Source organism: Siphateles boraxobius, unplaced genomic scaffold (assembly GCF_051911475.1).
Source record: "Siphateles boraxobius isolate OS27281-9 unplaced genomic scaffold, OSU_SipBor_1 13, whole genome shotgun sequence".
NCBI lineage: Eukaryota > Metazoa > Chordata > Actinopteri > Cypriniformes > Leuciscidae > Siphateles > Siphateles boraxobius.
In genome coordinates this window covers 6,891,440-6,912,467 of record NW_027508733.1, presented here as the reverse complement: position 1 = coordinate 6,912,467, position 21,028 = coordinate 6,891,440, and the positions used below count along the sequence as shown (strand labels likewise).

The 21,028-nt window shown below is 35.0% G+C and overlaps 1 protein-coding gene across 2 annotated transcripts; it reads left to right on the top strand.

Annotated features, from left to right (window-relative positions):
- The first annotated feature begins 4,516 nt into the window (after positions 1 to 4,516).
- LOC143735238 (uncharacterized) lies at positions 4,517 to 18,540 on the top strand. Of its 2 annotated transcripts, XM_077225343.1 has the most exons (7): positions 4,517 to 4,738; positions 8,670 to 9,552; positions 14,008 to 14,343; positions 15,783 to 16,130; positions 16,403 to 16,519; positions 16,613 to 16,662; positions 17,534 to 18,540. In XM_077225343.1, the coding sequence occupies exons 2-7, from the start codon at positions 9,516 to 9,518 to the stop codon at positions 17,570 to 17,572; spliced, it is 927 nt and encodes a 308-aa protein (XP_077081458.1). In that variant the 5' UTR covers positions 4,517 to 4,738; positions 8,670 to 9,515; the 3' UTR covers positions 17,573 to 18,540. The 2 variants fall into 2 exon arrangements, with proteins under 2 accessions (XP_077081458.1, XP_077081457.1); XM_077225342.1 differs by lacking the exon at positions 8,670 to 9,552 and having other exon boundaries at positions 4,518 to 4,738.
- The last annotated feature ends 2,488 nt before the right edge of the window (positions 18,541 to 21,028 follow it).

Below are 21,028 nucleotides of genomic sequence, written 5' to 3'. Positions count from 1 at the left end.
GTCGTTTTCTGAGCCTCCTTTACAATCAATTTAGAAATTTCCATTACTTTTCGATGACTTCTATATCATCCATGTACATGTATTTTCGAGGTCTGGAACTAAAAATGTACAAACTCCCTGATTTCTGTTGGTTTAGCCCAATGGAGAACACAAACAGAGATCTGAATCCAAAGTAGACTGGACCATAATGTCTCATAAAAATAGGGTAATTTGAACAGCAGTAGCTTATTGATCTTAAACGAAATTAAATTAAGCTGTAAAATGCTTTTATAACTTACCATTCAGATGCCAACCGAACAAAACAAACACATGTAACATTTTCTTTAAGTGCCCGAACTAATAAGACTATCCACCAAAAACACTCTAACTGTTAATCTGTGTGGATCCTCCCCCAACAGAGTTCGCTCCTCCTATAGTTCACACACACTCTCTGAACATGGCTTATAATGTCCAATATATGGTTTTATAATATTTAAAACTACTAGAAGACTTTAACTCTAATGGCAGAAAAGATATATTCCTCATTTTTACAATGTAACATTGATTTTGCAAGGTAACTGCCTGGGTTTGTTAAATACATGAAAGTATAAGATTATAATTTGGTATAAAAAATAAAATAAAATAAAATTAATTGTTGTAATAATTCGATTATTAATTATTGTGCTTGGCCAATTAGAGTTGAAAGAGTCTACCATCACACATGATCAGTAAGTATACACTATGACACCAGCAATTCTGCTTCTGAGTCAAACTGAAACCTTTTGATTTCTTCAGAAATGTGGTTTGGTGTGTTGAGTGAACAAACAGCTTGTGGTTTGTAAATGAAGGGCTTTTTTCCTATCCTGCTACACTCTTAAATATAAAGGCTTCAAAGGGTGGTTTTCACAGTGATACAACATTTGGGGTTCATAAAGAACCTTTTATTGAACACTTCTAGAAAGAATCATGTGTTTCTTAGTGTGAAGAAAACGTGAATAGTTTAAAAAACCTTTTTCCCTATAAAGAACATTTTGTCCAATGAAATGGTTCCATGAATGTTAAAGGTTCTTCATTTAAATGGTGGTGTGTAATTTATTTATTACTTCATCAGAATAGAAATATGTATAAATATCTAAAAATGAAGAAATTATCATTGCAGCCAGCTTGTGCTGTCATAAAATTTACAAACAAGATTAAAATATATATATAGGCATATAATACAATTGTAACCTGTGATCTCTCTTCTTAATTCTCCTAATTTTTCTTATTTTTCTCCTCACTTTCCTTAGAAATTGGATTCAAGTGCCGTTAGGACATACTGTTTATTTTGTTCGTTTGCACCACATGACATAAAAAAGTTATATCAGGAAATCATCCGTGTTGTCCTGGGAATAACTGACATAAATTATGAATACAAATGTATAAAAAAAACTTTAGCAATGTGTATAGGCTATGTAGCCTATTTAAATAATCTCTATAAGCAAACAAATGATATGAAATAATTAGTTCAAGCGAATGCAGATATTTTCTCTCGCAAAAAAAGAAACTAACACTTTTAGTTGAATAAGCAATACAATACAATAATCGTAATAATAGTTAGCCTATACACAATATGTTTTACAAACTGAACAGAGTAGCCTAACGCCGTTTTGTATGTAGGCCTATACGTTTTTGTGTAATCGTGTTATGCTTTTGTTTGTTTGAAATAGGCGTAACGAATCTTAACGGCGCTATAGATAGGAAGGACAGTTTCACTTTTAACTAAAACCATATGCGGAAGAGCGAGACACTTTTATTTCACGGAATCTTCAGTCATTTTTCTGATTGAAAATTGTGAAAATGGGGGTTCTCTTTATTTTCCTCTCTGTTGGTTCATTTTCATTCTACCAAGGTAAGATTTTATTATTTCACTACAAGGTAACGTTAGCCTATTTGTTAGAGTCTCTTCCGGTCGATAAAAACGAACAAAGACCGTGACGCAGTTACATTTCATGCCAGCTCTAATAGCTTCACATTCGACGGATATTAATTATATTACATTTATTTCGCTGGCATTGTGTGCTGTGCTCCTGTGTGGTAAAATCTTTCTTTATGTCGACTTAAAAACGAACGACACTCGTGACGAAGTTTCATTTTGTACCAGGTCTAATCACTTTACACTCGAAAGGAATTATTTCTAAAATTGTCTATTGCTGTTTTAATTCGAAAATGAATTGAAATGAAATGTGTTTGTGATTTCTATGAAGTGAACACATATCCTATGTGGTTTGTGACTCGTTTCTGAGGCTGCGGAGACACAAACAAAAGAGCAGAGTCAGGGCGTGCCTCGTGAATGACAAAACATAGGCCTACTGTAGGCCTACTTATTATGGCAAACATATTTAAAAGGGTTTCCTTTGAATGTTTGGGTCAAATGCCTTGTTATAAAACCTTTATCTAAAATGTGATGTTACAATGTCTTCGGTTTCTGATATATCTGCTTCCAGTGGGTGCTGCTTGCTTGGATATTCACGAGTTTCCCCTGTTCTGTTCGTGTCCTTGAGACACGGAAACAAACTGAAATTATTAGTGCACTCCGCAAATTGCAACTTAGCTAATTGATTTTTTTTTTAAATATCATAAACATTATTATAAAAAAAATAAAATATTATCATAAACTTCAACTGTTCACATTTTCAAAACCGTTTGTGTAATGTGATAAATCGACCTTGAAACAGACAGTGACTTTGCATGATAATGAATGTAGCTAATTTGGAAACATCACAAAAGCAAAAATAGATAAATTAGTGATGACATATTATTATTTCCTAAAAAAAATGTTATTATTACCTATCATCCCAATTAAAAAGAAAATCTTGAGGTAGCTGCTTATATGTCCAAGAAGTGTCATCACACTCAAAAAAAAAAAAAAAAATTGTTTTGTGGCACTGCTCTTTTTACACAAATATTTTTTATTAAAATAACACACATATATTTATTTTACTTAACCTGTATAATTTTCCTCTATACTTAGGCTAATTATCATTTGTTAAAATAATGTAAAGGGTTTAATTTTGCGATAAAAAAAACGGATGTGACAAAAAAGGTGGTAAGGTGGTGATAGAGCTAGAAGTATCAGCCAGCTGAGAAAATATAAAGTTAATCTAAAGGCAAAGTCTTTAATGTCTGTTAGTAATTCAGAAAGTCTGTTCTGGGATGCTTGTAAGATATTGCACTGAAACATTTTTATTTTGGCTGCTTGTTCAAATTGTGTCATTAAAATTAGATTAAGCAACACAATTGCTATACATTTTGTCCAAACTTAATTTGTTTATGTTCAATCTGCTTAAATATATGTACAATTTAAGTTTACTTAATCCGTTTGTGTTTGATTACATGAATGATTTGTGTTGCATTAACCTGAAACTGGGCGGTGCTTGTTAGTTCCCAGCATGCTTTGGATAGCTGAATTAAGAGAGAATAAATGTTGAAATTAAGTGTTATTGTATGTGTTTTTGAGAAAATGAGAAAAGGGGAAGACTTGATAGTGTGTAATTGTGTTTAATGTTCAATTACATTGGAATTATTCTGTGTCATCCTTAATTTCTTGCTCAGTTGTCTGGCATTGTGTGAACACAATCGTAGCTGAAAAGGGCTGGGCTAAGTTCTATAGAGCCTGGTGAATAACTGATTGGCTGATGGCATTTGAAAAATAGACACAGTCTAAAACTGAGCTGTGATCAGTGGCAATAGATAAGTCTATTTTATGGTTATAATAGTCTCCAACAAGAATCAATCACTGGTAAATTCTTCAAATTTAAATGTTGTGTGTGTATATTTATTTATTATTATTTCACCAGAGACACAAATATTTATAAATGGCTATCAATGAATAAGGATGATCATTGCAGCCAGCTTAGGCTGTCATAAATTTTTACAAACAAGATTAAAAAAATATATATAAATATATATAATTCTAACCTGTGATTTCTCTTCTCACTGGACTGCTCTTTGATTCTCATGATTTTTTCTTATCTAAATTGCACTTTCGATAGAAATTGGATTAAAGGGCTGTTAGGCCAGACTGTTTCCTTTTTTTTCTGCAGCGTATAATTATTATAAATGATATTGTGTCTGCACCCCATGTAGTGCACCACATGACATAAAGCAGTTAGATCAGGAAGACATCCAAAATTTGTTGTGCTGGGAACCACTGACATAATTGATAAATACAAATGTATAAAACACTATAGCTATGTGTATAATTTCCACAAAAAAAAAAAAAAAAAAAAATATATATATATATATATATATATATATATATATATATATATATATATGTTATGTTTTGCAAACAAACAAAAACATAACATGAAAAAAATCTGCATTGGCTTGTAGTAATTAATATAGCCTATATATTTATATATGGGCTATATTAATTACTATAAAACTATAATTATAAAAAACATAACATGAAAAAAATCTGCAAGTAGTAATTAATATAGCCTATATATATATATATATATATATGGGCTATATTAATTACTACTTCAAGCCAATGCAGATTTTTTTCATGTTATGTTTTTGTTTGTTTGCAAAACGTAACGATACCTCGTCACGGCGCTAGATAGCACAGTTTCACTTTTAACTGAAGCCATCAATGCGGAAGAGCGAGACACTTTTATTTCACGGAATCTTCAGTCATTTTTCTGATTGAAAACTGTGAAAATGGGGGTTCTCTTTATTTTCCTCTCTGTTGGTTCATTTTCATTCTACCAAGGTAAGATTTTATTATTTCACTACAAGGTAACGTTAGCCTATTTGTTAGAGTCTCTTCCGGTCGATAAAAACGAACAAAGACCGTGACGCAGTTACATTTCATGCCAGCTCTAATAGCTTCACATTCGACGGATATTAATTATATTACATGTATTTCGCTGGCATTGTGTGCTGTGCTCCTGTGTGGTAAAATCTTTCTTTATGTCGACTTAAAAACGAACGACACTCGTGGCGCAGTTTCGTTTTGCACCAGGTCTATCACTTTACACTGACTCGACAGAAATTGTTTCCAAAATTGTCTATTGTTGTTTTAACTCGAAAATGAATTGAAATGAAATGTGTTTTTTATTTCTAATAAGTGAACACGTATATTTGTGGTTTGCAACATGTTTCTGAGGGTACGGACTGCGGAGACACAAACAAAGAGCAGTGTCAGGGCGTGCCTCGTGAAGGACAAAGCGTATAGGCCTATAGGGAGAGCGGGGCAAAACCGAAACTTTGATGCAAGATGCAAGACAAACTATGTTGGTAATAAAATACAATTATTAAGTTTTTCATATAAAATAATGGAATTTATTGGAAATAAAAATAAAGTAATTTTGAGTTTGACAACAATGCAAAAACGGATATAGCATCGTTCAAAACAATAATAATTAATAATTTAATTAATCCGGATTTAAATCCTGCTAGTGTCTTCTGTCTATCTGAACTGTTAACTGATAAATGATTCAACTAATATCTGATCCAATTTTTGAGACGAAAAAATAACTTAAATGTACTTTTGCTATTGTTAAATAAATGTTCTGTGATATCTTCCAGCTTTTGCTTCTTTTTTTTCTCTGTATGGTGTTGATATGGCAACTAGTAAATGCACTGAGTTTCTCATGCTGGTGTTTAAACTTTTAAACCATGTGTTACATATAGCCCTGTGTTAGGTTTTGCCCCACTCACCCCTATATTTGTTATGGCAAAAAAGGTTTCCTTAAAAATTCTGAGGTCAAGTTACTTGGTATAAAAACTTAATCTAAAACTAACATGGCATAGTTAGGGCATAGGATCCTGATACTTTTTTTTTTATTGTTTTTTTTTTTACATTGTGTAAACTGCAGGGGCGGAACTGGAACATTATTTTTAGGCTTGCAAAGGCGTGCATTGAGGAATATTAGGGTGATGTTACAATATATTCCGTTTCTGATATATCTGGTTCCAGTGGGTGCTGCATGCTTGAATATTCACAAATTTTCCCTGTTTTGTGGTCGTGATGCAAACAAACTGAAAATATTAGTGCACTCCTCAAATTGCAGTTTGTTTAATGGATTATTTCAAAAAGGTAATAAAGTTTCAGTATTAATCATAAACTGCAACTATTCACATTTTCAAAACCATTTATCTAATGTGAAAAAACGACTGTTAATTAACTAGAGGCATTTAGAAAAATAGCGAAAGCAAGGATACAGCGGCTAATAACCTATGGTGCTAGTCTAGGATTCAATTTAACTCTTTCTTTTGACATTTCTGAGGCCTTAAAATTCATTTGAATAGTTTGTGTCGACAACAATGACTGAAATAAACCTTGTTTATTGTCTCATATTATACTGGATATTATGTAGCATTAAAGCCACAAAGCAACATCAAAATCTTTCCAAATATCACAGGTTGGAAATGATGGTCTAGAATATACTGTAGGTCGAAACCTGTATTACTTCTGCGGAATACAAAATATATTCTGAAGAACATGCCAAACAATATTGGTTCCTAACGAAATTTTTTTTTAAATATTATTTTATGTTCCACAGAAGAAAGAAAGTCATACAGGTTTGAAACTAAAACATGTCGTCTGTTCCTTTCACTGTGGACGGAGGTGAAAAGCATTTTGAAAAACCTTCATGTTATGATAATGATGTGTGAAAGCATCTTAAACTTTAATGATCCAAAGTGGTGTGCTAATCATGTTTAATATTCTCCAATCTTATTCTGAGGTGTTTTTCTCATTTTACAAGTACTTCAACATTGTAGGGCAGGGATTGGCAAAAACAATTTTGTCAGCCAAACTTAAGTCTTCTGACATTTTAAGTTAATATTTCAATTTAACAAAACAATGCATGTTTGCAATGGTAATATAACAAGTAAAGAGGCAGTAAAGAGTAAAGTAAAGTAAAGAGTCCATGAATGTAACTCAAATTGAGAAGACAAGGAAAGTTTCTAAACATTTGTGGAATTAAGGAAGGAATGAGTGTCCTAGATAAGTTTATTAAAACAGCTACCAATGTCTGCAGCTCTCACATCCAATCTGAAACAGACAGTGGCTTTGCACAATAATGAATATAATGTGGAAACATCACAAAAGCGAAACGGATAGATTAGTGATGATATATATATATATATATAAATTTCCTATCTTCGCAATTAAAAAGAAAATCTTGAGGTAGCTGCTTATGTATGTCCAAGAAGTGTCATCAGATTCAGAAGCATTCAAAAGTTTATGAATTTGTGTATTCTATAATCAATTATATATTTCAATGTTTATTATAATGACTACAATGTTAAGAATATTTTCTTTAGTATGTAGCTTATATAGTTAATTATAGTTTCTATTGTGACTTCAATTGTTATGCTACATGATATAATACGAGACAAAAAGGATAATATTTTGTAGTTTGGTGTTTATAAGGGGTTGCAAGAAAATAAGGATGACACAGAATAATCACAACAGGGTAGCTTACATGCATTTTATTAAAAAAATAAATATCTCATTAGAAAAATATATTTATAATTTTCTGTGCTAACGGGTGATTTTGTTTCAAATATGAAACAGGTTTGTTTTGCCTGACTTTGATTACGTGTATCTTCAGCACAGTTTGCAGTGCAGGCAATATTAATAACTTCACATATTTTGTCTCTTAGAAGTAGGCCTACACATTTGACAGTAGCTTGAGTTGACATTAGTAGTAGTAGCAGCTTGAGTTTGGATGCAGATGTAAATTTATGTACAAGAATTTTATATGGTAAAAGTGTTAATTGAGTTTATTAAAATTAACCATTGGTCATTCATAGTAGCATACATTTAGATCATGATATCCACAGTTAAAACCTCATATAAACATTGCAAAATGTTATTATATAGTTTCTATGGTATTTGTATGAAAAACTTTAACCTAAATATAGTTAGTATAAATGCACAAAAGCTTACAATAAAAATAATGTTATAAAATTTCCATTACTTCTTTAATTAATTTAATACAGCTCTACATTAATAATATAATACAATTCGATATGTATATCCATGTCTGCCACAATGCCATGGTGCAGTTAGTGTTACTACAGTAAATCCATGGCAAATTATGGTGATTTGAAATTGAAAAGCCTTCTGTGACTGTATTGTTGCACAGTGTTTCTCATGTTTGTCAGCGGCGTTTCATCTGGCTTTAAACTAGTTTAAATCACATAAATATTTGTGTTCTTCGCTAAATTCAAGCGCTTCTAATGTGCGGGGCTAATGTGCACATTCATAGAACCGCAGTGTATACTAAATGGGTCAAGGGTGTAAAGGAATTGAGAAGCTTTTTTTAAGGAACTTTTTTTTTTTTAAATATGTAATTTTGGTGATCGAAGTTGACTTTTAAGGGATAAAAGCATTGACTACAGGGGAACTTTAAGCTATGAGCACACAAGGTTCAGTGTGAAGTCTTGTATTGCCACAGCCTACAGTGTTCTTCTTGCCTGTTTTTTTATTTATTTTTTTACTTTGTTTGTATTATGTTTTCTCGAACATTTGCTGCCTGACTTGTGACCATTGCCTTGTTTTCTGTATTATTGTCTGTTTGCTGTCTTTCTGCCTGTTATGTTATATTTACCATGAATCACACCTGTTTGTATTCTGATTGTACCACTGCCCAATAAACTGCACATGGATCTTAATCCTTGCCCCTCAGAGTCATCGTTACAGAGGACTTCGCCAGCTACGGATTATGCAGTTGTCTTCTGAGGTGTCGGCTCAGGCAAACTTATTAATCGTGCATCAACAGCATCTTACGTGGCTAACCACGCTAACTGAGGAGCTGGTGAAGACTTTAAAGGATCTTTGTCAGTTTGCATCAAGCCCTGCTCCGCAAACCTCTCAACCGAGCCAGGTACCTAATCTAACTTCTCAGAGTAATATCACTGCTAATCCCCGGCTAGCCTTTCCTGAAAAATTTGGACGGCACACTAGATGGAAAGGATTTCTAATGCAGTGTTCCATGTTTATGGCACAACAAGACATGTTATTCCCCACGGATGACAGTAAGATTTTCCCTTGGTGCACTTTGTTAACTGGAAAAGCTTTGGATTGGGCAACTGCAGACTGGTCTAATCAGGGCCCACGTCTCACCTCATTTAATGAATTCATTCAGCAGTTACAAGAAGTTTTTGAAAACCCAGAGGGAGGAAAGAATCAGCTACTCTCAGACAGGGAAAAAACACTGCTGCGAGTATGCACAAACATTTTGTACTCTTGCTGCTCAGACGTTGTGGGTGTATGACACATTACAGCTCCTGTTTTGGAAAGGTTTAAATGATGAGGTCCAATCTGAATTAACCCGTCATGAGAAGGAAAGAACACTGTCAATTCGGATTGCTAACTCGATTAATTGATTCAAAATGTCTCGCTCTATAAGGCTAAAATGACTCTTTCATCCATTCAATCAAGCAACTCGCCATATCAATGAGCCTGAACCAATGCATGTTGGACGTACGCACCTATCCACTGAAGAACGAGAACGCCATTTAAGAGAACATCTATGCACGACTCAACCGCCACAGCAGTATACTCCCAGGGTGAGTGCATTTGTTCTTCCCTGTTATTCTACCTCATGTATTGAAGTACCAGTAAAGATATCCTTTCCCATAAACACTTAGATTACCAAGGCTGTACTTGACTCTGGGGCAGCGGGCAGTTTTATTGATGAAGGCCTAGCCCGACAGTATGAGATACCTCAAATCCTCCTTGACAGTGGCAGCGTTAGATGAACACCCACTGGGGACTGGTCATGTTTGAAGCACCACCACTAACATTTTCCTGCAAGTGGGAATCCTTCATATTGAAACCGCACACCTCTTTACCATCCATTCTCATCACAATCCAGTTGTCCTCGGCCTACCCAGGATACAGAAACACAATCCTCAGATTTCATGGCAGGAGAAACAATTCACACACTGGAGCTCTACCTATCTGTCCAATTGCTTAAATCCAGTCACACCTATGTCACTGAGAACCCACCACCATACTAGCAGAATCCGTTTCAATTGTAAACCTGCCTCCTGAATATTCACTGCTAACTTCACCAAATATCCTTGTGCCTATAGTGAAATACGGATGTTTTGGAAAGTGCTGCATTGAGTTTTTCCTGCGTCTAGTGTCACTGAGTCACCAGGCTCTCTCACCACCATGCAATGATCCCAATCACCTGAATTCTGAACATCAGCACACCCTCATCAGCTCCAGCATTTAAGCACACACCTTAGCTCAGGCGTTGTCTGACCTCAATTTGGACACAGACTTTCTCCAGCGAATTCCAGTGAACAATCTCCGTTGAGCTTACCTTTTATCTCCTTTTGTTGTTCCTGAGTTCTGTTCACCAGTCGGACGCAGACATAATGATGGGGAAAACTAAGCTTTTTTTTAACCAGTTGCTTCGCATAATGATTCACGTTTGAAACGCCACACACTGGTGATGCTTGCTCGTCAGAACAGTGTAAATGCAACAAAAACCAAACAGGTATAAAAACACCTTTTACAACACATTGCAAATGTTTCATTGAAAGTAAAATCTACCAAATGCAATAAAATAATCAAATAATAAGATTAAATATCAAGTGTCTGTGTAAAATGTGTTCTTTCATCACGGAGCTTGTTTTGTTTGTTTCAAGGATGGTTCAGCTAAACAAACCAATAAGAGACTATTAACTAGGAATGGGAGACCCGAGTGGTTCGAAACAGTTTTCCGGAACATTGCTATCCATTTAGTGCAATATTATAATTATATCGGCCATGCCTATATATTCAGTGTAGCTTATTTTTAACGTGGTGTATTGTTGTTAATGAAAGTACTACTATTAAAAACTATTATGTGTAAATGTCTGTTGAGCCTGCTGTTCCCAAGTCCTTCCTCAACCACAAACTTGTTTTGCTGCTTGTAAATACAATACAATACAATATTTATTTATAAAGCACATTTAAAACAGCCAAGGCTGACCAAAGTGCTGGAGTCAATCGAGGAGTATTGAAAGCAAAAGAGAATAAATAAGTCTTTAAAGAAATGCCTTCCGCCGTTGTCAACAGATCAAATGGGTGTATTTGATTTCGAAATGTACCCCTTTCTCAAGTGTGGGAACACTTTAATCTCGACACTCCTAACAAAGTATCATGCCTGATGTGCGACCAAACTTTGTTTTACTCTAATAAAACATTCTCAATGCTTTGGCTTTTACGCTCCAAACATCCAAATGCTCTGGCCAATGAGACTCCTACAACAGAGCACAGTCTGCACCAACTGGAAAAGGTAAAATTAATACTAATAATGAAAGACATTTTCTTTTAGGACAATCAAGACTATACTCCCCATATGATGAAGTTAGCGATAAATTAATTAAATGAGTGATAAGTAATTAAACTGCAAGAAACGTGTAGTTCAAGTTTTCATATTCTATTTTTTCATGTGGTGGAATGTAAGAACAGAGTAACACAAATACATAAATCAAGTTTCAAAGTCGTTTGCTAGAACAACCTTAGTTTAGCATATTAAGAAGTCAACCAATAGATTATCTTTAACACTGACCTTTATACACATAATTGTTACTTTTTAAATTCAACTTTTTGTTTCCTGTTTATGAAATTTGTGTCCTTTGCCCACCTCGGTATTTTATTATAAAGTAGTTGGGTGGGTTGTTATATTAAATGTATGGTATACATAAAGACTATATGTGGATTTAAGGTCAACTCCAAACAAACACTTGAATTGTGTCATCTACACTATATTGTAACCATCTGAACTCCAATGGGTGTACAGACTTTGTATTACCAATCTACATTTGTTAAAAGAAAAAAATTTGTTACTTTTTACTGCTTACTTTGAAGGGGTTACTTTAAATTAATGTGTTACTTTGAAGTACTCTGCCAATATGAATGAATAGTAATTTTACTTTCTATTATTAGGAAAGGAGCTTGATCAACATGCCCTTGTCAACATGATTGCAGCCATTCTCTATCCTGGAAGACGAGGTATTTAGAGCATTTATGAAGAAGTTGGACCCCACCTGTTCTGTCAAGCAGGAAAACTGTTAAGACAACGGTCAGAGAGAAATACCAAGAGGAGAAGCAAAAGGCGATGACACGTCTTCAGAACATCCCATCTGTCTCCCCCGCAGCTGATATGTGGACCTCCCTCTCTATGGAGTCCTATCTAGGGGTTACGTATATGTAAACGGCCCCCATACGCCCACATGTAAACGGCCCCTTACTTAATAACTAATGATTCTTACAGTGGAAATGAATCTACGCTGATCTAACTTAAAAATGGACAATGACTTTCTTTTAGAGATGCTGTACAGCCAAAATAAACTTTGTTGCTTTAATTTCCTGTTATTACTGTGAAGCTGTGAAGATTACAATCTGTATTGTAAAAATTGCTATATAAATAAAGGTTATTTGATATGTCACTACACTGACAGCAACACAAAACTGGGCTCATGCTGGGAGTATCAAAGTTCCTAAAATCACATACAGCTGACAACATCAAAGAGGCGGTCAGGAATTCAGAAGCTGGAATACGGCTGCTCTCAAATCACTATTGCGGTACTTTAATGCCATACGTCACAGTGACGTGATGTCGGCTCTGTCTCAAGTCGGACAAAATTTTGCTTCAAGAATAAAATGAAATGCACTTTTTAACCCACCCAATCTGGAGTTTTGACCACCATGCCCCGTACGGCTGCACCAAATAACAACCTATCACAAAATTGGTGCATTTCATCAAATCAGATAACAATTTAGAAAACTTCACAAAACTAAATTTCATTCGGATGAAATCGGAGCTTTCTTTCTCCCTCTCTCTCATAAAATGCACACACATACAGTACAGACACGCAAAATGTATGCACACAACAACTTCTAGTGAGCGCTGCCCTGCAACTCAATAGTTTCAAAAAAAGTTTGAAATCTGCAAAACATCACAATTCACACACGCTTAATAAACGCTTAATAACTGCATCAGTCTGCAAATCAGTAATTGTAAAATTATGTATTGTAATTAGAAACGGGGGCTTGGGTTCAGACACTTAAAGGACAATTCCGGTCAAAAATGATCCTACGGGTAAATAACACATGGGTACCGAGTCGACCGTTCTCTGCGATGCGTTTTCATGATAATCGAATACCCAGTTTTATTGTTAGTATTAGTTTCACCAAAGATTAGATTATGACACTAGTATATAGGGCATAGCATAAGTAAAAATAAAAATCGTTAGTCAATACCACAAACAAGGCTCAAAATAGCCCCACACTAACACGGTAGCATAAATAAGGGTCTCTACCAGCAAACCGAAGCATTGAAAATTTTGTAAGTGTACAGACAGTTTAATAAGAAGATACTTTATAAAGACAGTACACTTCACATATATAGGCAGGAGCCATCTTTGGAAAACAGTCTCGACCAGTCGAACCACGAACGCCGTGCTTTGTGAGCTGAACTGTGACTATCGACCAGAACGCAGCACAGCGTTAGTGGTTCGTGGTGCTGTTTTTCAATGGATGCTTGTCATGGACATTTTGCGATGGATTTGTTTCATCTCGCAATCGCTTTTTAGTAACATGGTTCTGAAGTCCCATTTTTCCATGTTGTCATATGCACTCCTGACTCAAATTACAATTTTACTTTTGCAGGAGCATCTATATCATAAAACAGTCGCCCTAGATTGACACTAAATCCTTAGAACCTTCCAATGATGTTTAATTTATCATTAATCTTTTTAGACAGTATTCTATATAGTAAATGTATACAATGTACCACGGTAATCAAAGTGACGTCAAGCCTAAGATCGGTGACAGTGCGCGCCGAGAGGTTATGCATTTAACAAAAATTAATTGAATTTGTTACAGAATTTTCTAGAGAATTATGAATGTTTGTCTGATGGGTGAATGTGCAAAACTTAGGCTGTATCTTTGCATGTGTCATTTTTACTCCGTAATTTTTATGATGTGAAAACATTTTTTTTTTTTTTTTTTTTTTTTTTCAGGTTTATTTGCTGCAGTTACAGATAACATGTCGGTGTTTGTGATGGAGGGAGATTCAGTCACACTGAACACTGATCTTAAAAAGAACCAACAAGACCGAATTAATTGGTATTATAATGACATTCGCATCGCTCAAATCAATGGAGATCCCAGTAAGACTTGTACAGATGTTCAGTGTAAAGGTGGTCCAGAGAGATTCAGAGGCAGACTGAAACTGGATCATCAGACTGGATCTCTGACCATCACAAACATCACAAACACAGATTCTGGAGATTATAAACGACTGATCACCAGAGGCAACATCGACAGTGAAAAGATCTTCAGTGTTTCTGTTCAAGGTGAATGTTATTTAATGAACGTTTAAATGCAGGTTTTATGTGTTTAATCACATAATATCCCATTAATTTGTTTTTAAAGCAATTACAATTAAAACTGCTTTTTCACTTTATGATGTTTTATTAACATAGTTCTGGAGCAGCACGTTCACATTACTATTAACGTCGTCTACCCAATAAGCATGAGAGAAGGCCTGTTAACATGCATAGCCGACTCACCAATGCTCCTTGTATCTATGTACAGTTTCCTAGCATCCCTCCACCACCCTGACTCCTCACTCTTGGCAGGTTCCTACTACAGTCAGAGATACAGGGTAGAGATCTACACGGGTCCATAAATTCGTACCTGAACCCGAAGAGACCTGTAAATGTGCTACATGAAACTGACTCAGGCCCTTATATTATTTTTAAAGCTGGACCCGGACTTGTGCACAACCGAGAAATTACTTTAAATGTACTACCCGGAACTGACCCGGACCCGTCTATTATTTGAAAGCTCGACCCGAACCCGGCCAGGAAGACACAGACCCGTCTGGACGTGATCGGCATATTCCACAGTCAATAAACTAGCGGCAAACATAAAACTTTTTGTCTTATCTAATGTTAGTAGCCTTCTCCTTCGTACCTGTCTGTGATATTCATACAATCATCCTTGCCAAGAGCTAGCTTAATCCACACATTATTCCAGCTACAACAGTCCACTTGATGTCATGGTGACGGATGACAAATGCGACTTTGCAGTTTTGCATTTTTTTGTAACCCGAATCGAGTCAAATCAACTTCGACTGTTTGCCCTTTTGAACTATAATAACGATTGCTTGTGAAAATGGAATAAAATGCAAAGTGCGGTATCAAAGTATAAGTCCCGCCTTCTAAATAAAAGAGCCAATCGTCAATTGGTAAATTAATTTTGTCACTGCAGAAGTTTGACTTGCCTGTTTTTGCTGCATCAAACTTTAACAAAGCGTCACAAGTAATAGATTGGGACCCGACCCGGACATGGCTGACCATTTAAAATCTAGACCTGCATAGATGGGGAGATTGGGCTATCATCTACAGTGAGTTTAAAGTTATTACATATAGTCACAGCAGTTGGAGAGCTAATTAACACAATTTCAGTTTAATTTGTAAAAATTATATTTCATTTAGTCTTTATCTCCAACAAACAAGTAGTAAGAGCTGAAGAAGGCAGACATTACATCATTACATTACAACTTTTTCCCCCAGCACTGTCCCAGGTTATATATGCATATTTCTTCCTAATTGGACAAATGACCAAATGTACATGCTTGAAAAATTAACTTTTTCAGAAAAAAAGATTTGCTTTACAGACTGAAATTCAAGAAAGAAAATAATATGCACAAATATTTTCACAGTTTTTCTCGTGTGGAGTGTCTTTTCCCAAAAAATAAGCTTCAATCATCTGTTGGTTTGTGTTTCAGATGTTTCAGCTGCTGAACGAGAGAAAATGAAGAGAAAGTCAGTGAAGGAGGGAGAATCTGTCAATTTAGATCCTGTTGTAACAAAAAACCCAAATGATTTGATGACGTGGCATTTTGATGACACTCTCATCGCTGAAATCATTGGAGATCAGAGCAAGATCTGTACAGATGTTCAGTGTAAAGAGAGATTCAGAGACAGACTGAAGCTGGATCATCAGACTGGATCTCTGACCATCATGAACACCAGAAACACAGACTCTGGAGAATATACACTACAGATCATCAGCCATGGCCATCGTCGTCGTCGCAGCATCAGCAGTGTAAAGAGATTTGAAGTTACTGTCACTGGTGAGTGTAATTTAATAATTCAGGCATTTGGCAGTGAAAACACTCTTACATTGAAATATAAAGAAAAATGGTATAGTTACATCTCTTTATTTTAGTTTCTCGATGACTTGTCACTGATAAAACGGTACTTTTGACATCACTGTATGAAACAATTGTTCACCTTTAAACAGAATCAGATTTAGATTGACTCTCTCAGACTGTCAGTGTGTTTGTTATTGATCAATCTGACAGTTTCACTCACACTAATGTCTGTTTCTCTTTATCTGATCCAGATTCAGGTCTGTCTTCAGGTGTTGTAGCAGGAATATGTGTTGCTGTTCTGCTGCTGGTGTGTGTAGCTGCGGCTGTTGCTGGTGTGATTTACTATCGCCACAGGAGCTCTAGAAAGGGTAAGCTTCACATACAGATATTATTGAGAGGGAAACCATCTTAATTGTGCAAAATTGTTGTTTCATTACGTGTGTGATTGTTTTTCAAAGCAGGCATGGAGGAAAAACAACTGAGAGATTCTGTAGAAAGTCCCAACAAAGAGGTGAGTTACTGAACTACTGTAGTGTGATATTGTAGTTACTATGAAATTACATCACATTCAGATCTGTTTGATTTCACCTGCACTGATAAAATCATTCCATTAAAGGGTAAGTTCGGCGTTTTACAAGTAAAGCCCTGTTTTAAGATCGTTTCTGATTAAATTGAACGGTTAAGATTAAAATTTGGACACATGCTGCTGTCCCGAGAATTTTAGGTTTTTGTGTTAGCAAACCCCCCCCCAACTATACAATGGTTCCATAGGGGCACTGGAACAATCATTCATATAAACGCATTAAACTTTAGTTTACAAAGACGTGAAACTCACCGAATGGTCTGGGGTGTTCACTGATATGCTCACGCAAAAATCAGGTTTTATCCAAAAGGTTTTATCGTAGTTTTTGGAAGAATGTCCGGTTGTGAGGCGTTGGAAAAATAGGTCCACAGTTTTACAACGAATGGTAAAACACCTGTTGGAAAGCATCTTTTGCAGCGATTTTTGCGTGAGCATATCAGTGAACACCCCAGACCACTCGGTGAGTTTCACGTCTTTGTAAACTAAAGTTTAATGCATTTATACGAACGATTGTTCCAGTGCCCCTATGGAACCATTGTATAGGTGTGTTTGGGGGGGGTGCTAACACAAAAACCTAAAATTCTCGGGACAGCAGCATGTGTCCAAATTTTAATCTTAACCGTTCGATTTAATCGGAAACGATCTTAAAACAGGGCTTTACTTGTAAAACGCCGAACTTACCCTTTAAGAACTAAACATTTCAAACAGAATCTAATTCACTAATTGATGACAGATGTGCTGATTTCTGTAGCTGTTTCTTTTTCTCATTAACCTTCTGTGATTCATTGTTGTCTTACAGATGGAGATTTTCTTACAGACAGAGATAGAGGTCACGTGACATGAGAGGATTGTAACAGGTTCCGCAACATTATTCCTATTAACAGGGTTCGTACAAGGTGCTTGAAGTACTTGAATTTGACTTTTTGAAATTTAAGTCCTGGAAAACCCTTGAAAACAGCCATATTTTTGAAGAGGTACTTGAAAAGTGCTTGAATTATTAAAAATAGGGATGCACCGATACCGAGCTCATGTAGCCTACTCGTAAAAATGCTCCGATACCAACAACCGTTAGGCCTACCAGGCAGCGTGTGTATAGTAACACATAGGGGTGTAACAATACATCGATATGGATCGATGCATCGATCAAAAGTCTAATGATACGATGCATCGATGCCACACATAAAATATCGATTATACGGTACCTTTATTTTGACACTCTCCACATCCTCACCGAACTTTTCTCAGCTGAAATAGACGCCTGACAAGATTGACAGAACCCTTTGTCACAAAAGCCGGTATTTTCCACTGTCATGGCATTGCGAGTTCATCTTTTACAGCAGAAACGACAAGCACCCTTGTTTGTGAAATCAACCCGAAAAGTCTGTGTTAGCGAATCAGTGCGCAGTATTCAGGTCAGATGACAAGCCTGCTAGTCACTTTGAAAAGACGCGCTAGCTGAGAGGAGTTTCGTCAAAGCTGATTAAAAGTGATCGAGGATGGATTTCAACGAACTTGATGAACCCGTGATATCTTCTTCATGGCGTAAAAGGAAAATAAGATCTGAAACTTTTTCACGGAACCTTGCTAAAACAGCAGGTTAGTGGTGAGGGAAAAGCTCTCTGTATCGTGTGTACGTTATTCACAACAACAAAGTTTGACAGGCGTCTAGATGTCAGCTGAGGAGATTAACGTTACAAAGATTAAGTGTTTTATTAAGTATCATAGCAATTACTAGGCTTTGTTTAACTCTGAAACATGAAATGTGGAGTTATCTGCTTTTGCCACACACACACACACACACAAAAATATATATATATATATATAAAAAAATATTTCAATGCACTATAATTTTATAATTTACCATTATTTTTTATTATTATTACTTAATCAAAACAACCTCTTCTGTTAGAGTTCATTTGCAAAAACAGATAACTCCGTTCTTGTTCATTTTCATATATCATGTTTTTTTTTTTACTTGTAACTTGTAACAAACAACTTGTAAATGTCCCAATTGGGAGAGGGTGTGCAATTTTCAAAGAGTTTAATTAAACTTTCATATATTTTTGGATGCATTTGTGAGTTAATAAACGTAACTGGTTGTGTAAACTTGGCACATAATATCTAAATATCGATAAATCGATTGATAACCCTGAATCGAATCGTATCGCAGAATTTTTTGAGGTATCGGCAATAATCGTATCGCTGGCTGAGAGAATCGATATCGTATCGTATCGTGATGAACTGTCCGATTTACACCCCTATCAGATACCATATATATATATACATTTAATTTGAGTAAAAATAAATAAAAATAATACTAAAGATATCGTTTGATAAGTGCCGATTGAAGTCCTTGAAATCCAAAAAAGTAGTGCTTGAAAAGTCCTTGAAAGTCATGGAATTTCATTTGACAGAGTCTGTACGAACCCTGTATTAAATAATAGTGAAATGAGTGGACACATGATGAAATGCTTTGCAGCCTTCTTGTAAATGATAACGCACTTACTACCTGTTAGTGGTGAATGTGTGTATTCTGTAATCCTGGTGCTTCAATGTATATCCAGGTTATTATAATCACGGGGTTAATAAGCTAGAAGCTGAGTTCTTCCTGATGAATCTGCAAAATATCTTCAGTAAAACTTTTCTTCAATTAACTGAACTCTTGACTCCTGGTCTTCATTCATCATATCTGGTTCTGGGTCTTTAACTGTAATATCCCCTTACACTGGAAACAGATAATGTTAACTGTGTGACACTTATTTTCTAGCCGGGTGTTAATTTGTAATTGTATCATCTAAATGTCCTCTCATTATTTGTGTGAGGAAAAGTTACGGCAAGGATATTTCAGCTATTGTAAATAAGCTTATTAAACAGATATTTGATAAAAGTACTTATATTGTTATTTGCATCTTATAAACCTGATATACATTTAATATTTTAGCAAAGTCTTTTACCCAGAACAACAAATGTTAGGAGTTTGTGTTTGTGGAACAAGGCAAGACACCCTTGCAAACAGTTTTTCTATTACAAGTTTTTTTAAATGTTGTTGAAATATGCAAATGAGGTGTTATCTAATTAAATATGCACTAATTCGCAAAAGTTCTAGAACACAAATCTAAACATTGGATGAAGTCCGGTTCAAAATTTCTTTTTTAATTTTTCTTTTGGATATCTCTATTGATCACTTCACAAATCAGAAATTGCTATCATAAGCCAAAAATAAATACATTTTAACCATTTTGTTAGGAATAAAATGTATAAAATCAGGAAAATTATATATAAACAAACCCATCTGAAACCTTCAGAATATAGATAGGAATAAAACTGTAAAATTTGGTGTAAGTGTTACTGAAGTGGAGATTTCTGGCTCAATGTTGGAGGAAAAAACTCATTTTAAGAAAACGGCCTTTAAAGATATATACTGTAATTGAAATCTACAGACGCAAATAAAGTGCTCTACAAGATACAGTTAAAAGTGTATTTTGGATGTTTTTCCACTTGTCTGAAAAAAACACTATGAAAAGCCCAAAATCTGACAAAAATTTACAGATGCATGAAAAAACTGTTTTTGTAAAATTGTAAAATAACTTTGAAACAGAACATGTAAAGATTTTAAAATTAATCTTGTTAAAGTGCATGAATTAATTTTCTTCTTAAATTATATTTAAATTACAAATAGGATTGGGCTTTCTTGCTAATATATACAACAATATATACAGATTCAATCGTAGAATCATGGCAAATATTGCATCATTGGATTGTAGTTCACTTCTTCATAAAGACATTAAGTAACCAGTTTAAAACCATTATTTTTGTGTGTGTGGTCGTGTTTTTCTATCCAGGACCGGTGAGGTCCCCATGAGGAAACAAGCCTATACATCATACTTAATTGTTTTTGTACTATATTTCCTTCTAATGGACTTTTGTTATGATGTGTACATTTACACTGTTTAAAAAAAAACTGAATATGACAAGGGGGTTTCTAATCAACCGACATTATTCATACAAGTAATAGTTTATTTTTATTATGACATCCCTTTAATTAAAATTGAGGCCTGTACAGGATTTATAGATGTAAAGCAGTTTGGTGGGTAATGTTCAGTTTTCAGTAAAATTCTACAGTGATTTATTGGTATGACACACATTTTTACATTTGTGGGGTTGCTGTATATGAAACAAACTAAAAAAGCAATATAACATAAATGTAAAATAACTGAAAAAGACTAACCAAGGAATGTAAAACGGAAGGCATTAAATAATAGAATAATCCAGAATATTCATCACCAGATGGCCC